General features: G+C 41.6%; 1 protein-coding gene across 4 annotated transcripts in view; it reads right to left on the bottom strand.

The window, feature by feature from the left end:
- Positions 1–3,340: 3,340 nt before the first annotated feature.
- NBN (nibrin) overlaps positions 3,341–6,229 on the bottom strand; it is a 31,383-nt gene continuing 28,494 nt past the window's right edge. For all 4 annotated transcript variants that reach the window (XR_012784495.1, XM_075549506.1, XM_075549507.1 and 1 more), the window contains exons 15-16: positions 4,972–5,021; positions 3,341–3,516 (exon numbers count right to left, since the gene is read on the bottom strand). Coding sequence is in view for 3 of the 4 variants with exons in the window: in XM_075549506.1 (XP_075405621.1) it covers positions 3,486–3,516; positions 4,972–5,021 (81 nt within the window). In the remaining variant the exon portion in view is untranslated. The remainder of the gene's footprint in view (positions 3,517–4,971; positions 5,022–6,229) is intronic.

Raw genomic sequence — 6,229 nt, 5'->3', positions numbered from 1 at the left:
TGATAACATGTCCAAAGTATGCCAGATGATGCCTTGCCATCAATTCGAAGGAGCATTATGGCTCTCCTTTCAAGACAAGATTTTGTTTACTTTCTCTGCCAGTCTGCAACTCAGACACAGCGATTATCCGGTCTTACTGTCCAGCTTTGCAGGCATAGGATGCGGCCGACTAATCCCATGACTTGGGGCAGACTCCACCTTAGTCTCAAGGTGTAGAAAAACAAGTTTGCAGAGAGCTGGACTTTGTAAGGCAGGAAATTGGACTGGAGCAAGTTCCAGAAATTTGCATGACGATTCATTTAGGTCTAAGCACCAAACTAAAAATTGTGTGACACGGAGGTTTTCCTAGGCTGTAGGCAAGGTCTTTTCTCCTGTAGAGGGGCTGGGGACTTCAAAGCTCCAACCCGTTAACAACGAGTATTTGATTTCTGTCCCAGCAGGGCTCTCTTGCTAAACTGATTTGAGAGAGCGAAACCATGATCCTTACCAGAGATTGCCTAGTGAGGGTTAGGAACGGGATGGACACTTTGGAGGCTGTACAGTTCTGGCAGCCACTGGACTTCTGACCAGTGAGACTTAGCTGAACACCTTCTATTTAAGAACCTCAGAACAGGATAAATATAAAATACACCGTGCACATCACAATCAAATTGATGGACAAAATTTTAAAGCTTCCAGAGGAAGAAAGACTAAGAATGAAAATGGACCAGGAAAAATTCTATGACAATGGTGCAACAATGTCTTTTATAACCCTGTCATATTTTCTAGTGAAAAGAATAGTTCAAAAACAGGTTAAGTGTAAGACACAGTTTTGGGTTAAATAAAATTGGGAAGATTTGTTACCATGAGTTGTACTGCAAGATTGGCTTGAGGATGTTCATGTTGAAGGTATGACACCAGATCAAACATGTCTTTATGAAGTAATGTGACAAGCAGGAAATACAATGAGGTCTCATGTTATCCAAAAGCCAGTGGACCATTGAAAAGAAAACTTCACAATAAAATACTTTAAAACAAGGATAACAATGTGTATGGTTTAGCACACATGGGAGTAAAATATATAACAGCAACAAGAACAGTAAATAGAAGTACTGTACATACTCGAATCTAAGCCGACCCGAGTAGAAGCCGAGGCACCTAATTATTACCTGGGAAACCGGAAAACTGATTGACTCGAGTATAAGCCTAGGGTGGGAAATGCAGAAGCTACTGGTGAGTTTCAATAATCAAAACAAATGAAAATAAAATTACTAAAAATTGAGACATCAGTGGGGTAATGTATTTAAATATTTATTTTAAATAAAAATAAATAAAAAGGACAAGTCATTTACCATTAGTAAACCAGCACAGTAAGTGGAAAATAGGTTCAACAAAAACAATAAGGTATCAACAATGATACCTTAAGAGTACTGTTCCCTGAGCTCAATCAGCAACCAAGCTAAAAGGTAAAGAGTTAAAATCCTTCAAAACTGGATTCCTCATCATCCGTATCCCAATGCAGAGCGTCAGCTGGTGTGAGGTCATCATAGACACTGTCCTCACTGAGATCGCCATCATCACCATCACTGATGTCATTTTCATACAAAGTGCAGTCTTCACTGCCATCCATAGCATTACTACTACTACATTTCTGGAAGGCCCGTCGCACCATGTCTTGTGGAATGTCTTCCCATGCATCTCCAACCCACTTTGCTATTAACTCTATGTCGGGCTTTATGAGATTTCCGCCTTTTGTGAGTCAGGCTTGACTAGATGACATCCATTCATTCCAGATCCTTTGCACGTGGTCTTTAAAAGGCTTATTCAAAGATACACATCATAGGACGGCTCTGATTGGTTAGATGCGAGTAAACAAACATTCAAAGCCCTGTAGTGTCAGCGGGGCTTCGAATGAATAGCAGACAAACAGCAATTATCCGTGAGATAACGGGGGTGGGGGGACACACCGAGATATTACACCTTGCTGGGGTACCACTGACCCGTGTATAAGCCGAACCCGTTTTATATGTGCTGAAAAACTCGGCTTATACACGACTATATACGGTAGTTTTATAAGAAATGTATATACAATGGTATAATTTTAGGTTGTGATGAGGCTGCACATCTTTATGGGATGTACTAAAAAAAACGTAAAATAAATGCTATAATGCATTCAAATGGAGGCAGAAGGGAAAATGAAATAATGACCAGACAGGGCAAACAGAAAACTAAATGACGTCCACCCAACCACGTCAATAATTATATAACAAGCATAGCCTAAGCCCCACCGATTTAAAGATTATCAAGCTGGGTAATTATCACACTGGAAACAAGCTTCAACGCTATGTTGTTTACCAATGTGCTTTGGATTACTTAGTGTGGTCCTTTTAGTCTTTACTCCCACTAAATAACTAGGTAGGACCATGCAAAAGGGAGGTGCTTGTGTCTCACAGTGCTGGCTGGCTTGCTACTAATGTAACGAAGGGGCGTGGCACTTTTGTAGAGGCGTGAGCATGAAAACAGGTGTATGAGGATTGGCCATTTTTGCCATCCTTAAAATGAGTCATCCTAGAAATGAAGGAGGATTTCACACAACTCCCAAGAAAGCAGCCTGGAGCAAAGTACACCCTTCGGGCCCCAGGTCCCTGTGCTGAGAACCTCCTCAATCCAAGAGACGAGAACTCTACACAACATGATGAGAAGCAGTGACAGGTAATGGCGGCAGCTGAACTGAATGTGGCATGACACAGAAGAGTGGGCTCTGGCTCGTGAATGGAGAAAGCTTGAGGAGGAGGAAGCCTCCGAACACTGGGTAGCAGAGCTTTCAAAGCTTTGTGACCTTTGTCTGACAGGGTAGGGGGCTAGGCCTGCGGGCTGAAGACTAGAGAGAAATGTGCCCGTGGGCACAGCTAAGAGGCCCCTGTCCTGATTGAAGAACTCTCTTGAATCTTCCTGATCTGGAATTGTAATCTGCTACATCCTTAAATCCCGTGATTTAATACAGCCTTGACTTCTGCGGCCATTTCAAGGAATGACCGAGGCTGGAAGAGCAGCGGGGAGTGCCGTGGAGGGATTGCTGGTGGGAGAGCTGGAGAAAAGGGTAAGTGGCGGCAGGTATGACTTCGCCCCCTAGGGATCAGACGGGGCAGCTGACGCTGATCACTTATTCTCTCACCTCTCCCTCTGAAAGCTACATCAACCGAGCGATACGTTAGAAGCAAAGAAGAAGAGTGTACATTAAGCATTAGTTCATAATGATGAATTAAGAAAAATTAAAACTCTAAAAGTAAAACATTTTGTACCATGAAGATAGGATGACTGAAAATAGAACAAGCAATGGTCCTTGACATACACACGAAACTGGAATCTTGGATATTTTATTTAAGAAATGCAGGCCACACAATGTTTGTCACTTCAAACTTCTGTACACTGCGCTCATGTACCCAAGGAGACGAGAAGTAAAGGCTTGCCAGGACATGCTCTCCACGTCTTGGGTAAAACTCCTGTTATCTTCGCCTTTTCATATTAGGGTTGTATCTGCAATGAACGAGATGGAGTCAAATAACATCCAGATAAATGACATTTCCTTTTCAGTTTTAAAGTTAAAAGACTTTCAAACCAGAGTCTCTTCTTTTGGGAAACAGGATGAGAATGCCAATTGGGTCCTTAAGCAGCATAAGCACTGCCATAATCCTTTCTCTTTCCCTTGAGAAGTACTTAGGAAAAACAAAATGTAACAATAACAAAATTCCTATGGAGCACCAAATACGTGAGCAAAAGTAGTAGCTTCAAATTTCACATGTACTTATACTTCTAGCTTTGACTCCACACACAAAATAGTAGATAGCACTTGCACAAAAGAGCACTATGAATCTAAAATATAATTACCATTTTACAAAAATTTCTCCTGACACAAAGAACCGCATGGAGCTGGGGAACTATTCTCATTTGACCACTTATAAAAAATTAATATTGTTAGTATCTTCACCAGTAATTCATATCACCAAAAATGAAATCAGGGAGTCAAACTACCACATTAAAAAAACATCATGCAGGTACACTGCGTATTGCCCTTCACTGTATTATGACTCAGATATTGCCTGTTGCCTGGCAACCCTGTGTCACATTTTATTAATTGTAACATTTCAAAATGCCATTGCACATTCCAATATAGTATAAGTATCAGAGACCAAGAAAATGTGTGTGACTTGCTTTATTGCAGTGGAATGGGACCCAGCTGCATTATCTCTGAGGTATGCCTGTATGTCATAATTCTATTTTTAAATAAGTTGGGGAAAATGTTACCTTCCCCTAGCCCTGATTTACCTATATTCATTCAGATATAAGTTGTTATGAAGTGTATTAAGCCTGCAGGAATGCTGAAAATAAATCAGAAGTTACAATCACCCAATCAATATTAGGCCTCTAAGGCATCTCACAGAAACCTGCTTTGAAATTCTAATCTAGCCGTTTGTTGTTAATGCATACACCAATTAAAACAAAGCAAGTGGTCTGGCATTTCACTTTCCTTAATTCAAAAGCCTGTCCAATCAGGATCCTCTCAACGCTGAAAATGCCACACGTGTATAGCCAAATTAATCCAGCTCAGGAGCTTCTTTTGGCTGAATGTCCCCATACAAGTTTTAAGGACTCTGATTCAGCAAAACTGAGTAAATCCCAAACCTCAAGGCCATATCCAGTTAGCCCAAAGAAAAGGTACTCAAAGAGCAAAGACATGTTAAAAACAAACCCACCCCCCCAAAAAAAAAAAACCCTTAGGTGACGGGACAATGTGTCTGTGACGAGGAGGAAACACAGGCAGTCTCTGGGATTAGCAATGGTTATGCGGCTGGTGCCAGGCTGGTCGTGGTTCTGTTGGGCACAGGGTGGTTGTGAGTGGGAACTGACCCGAAAGAACCTAACAGCACCAACAGACATGATTGTTAGGTACATTTCTCACAGGGATCTGAGAAAGCAGACATTAAACTTTACCTGAAGAGATCATCAGCAAGAGACTCTTCTTTTGCATGTTGATTTTGCACCTGTCGAAAGTAAAATAACTTAGAACATCCGCCCCGTGCTGGGTGTACACAGTAATGAGCCTGCAGTACCTGGCGCTGTCACTGAGGTTTCCATGAGTCTGATGAACTCTTGCCCAGCAGATCTCTGACTTTTCTAAACTTTATGTCAAGATTAGTGCAAAAATTGTGCTGCTTAAGACCACTTTCTCAGCCATCTCCTCTCCAAAGCCACCATATTGCTACTCGTTCTTAAAAATTCTTCCCAGGAAAACGCAATGAAATTTCAGTGCTTCAAGGTCAGACCCTCGGGGAAGAGTCTGACCGGGCAATATTGACCCCAACCCTTCCTCCCAACTCCACATCAGGGCAAAGAAGCCGCTGCCACTGAACCTACCTCATCCACACCACGTTCTTAAATACAAACACACCAAAGACCTAAACATCGCCAAGAGGTGGGATCTGAAAGATGCTGTCCTGGGTATAGCTTCACAGCTCCAGCTCGGATCCCATCATTTGCCATAGATATTAGATGGACACACTAAAATGCTAGGTTATTTTCTGTGGGGAGAGGGATACACACCCAGCAAAGGATATATGTAGTTGAAATGTCAGTAGTGAGTCAGCTCGGCTTTGACTTAAGAACATAGTTCCGGCTGAGCCTCTCCTTTCCCCGGTGAATATATTTCGGCAACAGAGACTGGATGGAAGCAGCAGTGTGCCTGACGGTGGTGCGCGTTGCCAGGCTTAGGTGATGGCCAGGGTAGTTCTGTTTTCTCCCCGTAAACTAAGAGGGCTAAAAGCAATTCAGACTACATTGAGTCGTTGCCTCCTACAATGTCCTGAGAAGCTAATCCCTACATAGATGGAACTTGATGCTTCAGCGCAATTTTAAACAGCTGCCCATGGAAGAAAATGGCAAAGTTAGTCTATCTGATTAAAAACACAGGACTTAGGTTGAAACAGAGTATGCAAGATAAATGAAGAACTCCGTCTATAAAAACTCCAAACATTAAAATAGTAATAATATGAAAGCAGTAAAACAACAAAAAGATGAGATGAGAAAACCACGAGCAGAAACATGTCCATTGACCTTAGGTATTGGTATTTTCAGGCAAAGAATATAAAAACTGTTTAATATACTTAAAGACATAAAACAGGAGTTTAAGATATCAGCAGGAAAGGAGATTTTAAAAGAATGAATGAAAGAAATACATTTTCAAGAAACTATA

Source organism: Tenrec ecaudatus, chromosome 5 (genome assembly GCF_050624435.1).
Source record: "Tenrec ecaudatus isolate mTenEca1 chromosome 5, mTenEca1.hap1, whole genome shotgun sequence".
In the NCBI taxonomy this organism is placed as follows: domain Eukaryota; kingdom Metazoa; phylum Chordata; class Mammalia; order Afrosoricida; family Tenrecidae; genus Tenrec; species Tenrec ecaudatus.
This window is presented reverse-complemented; position numbering and strand designations above follow the sequence as displayed.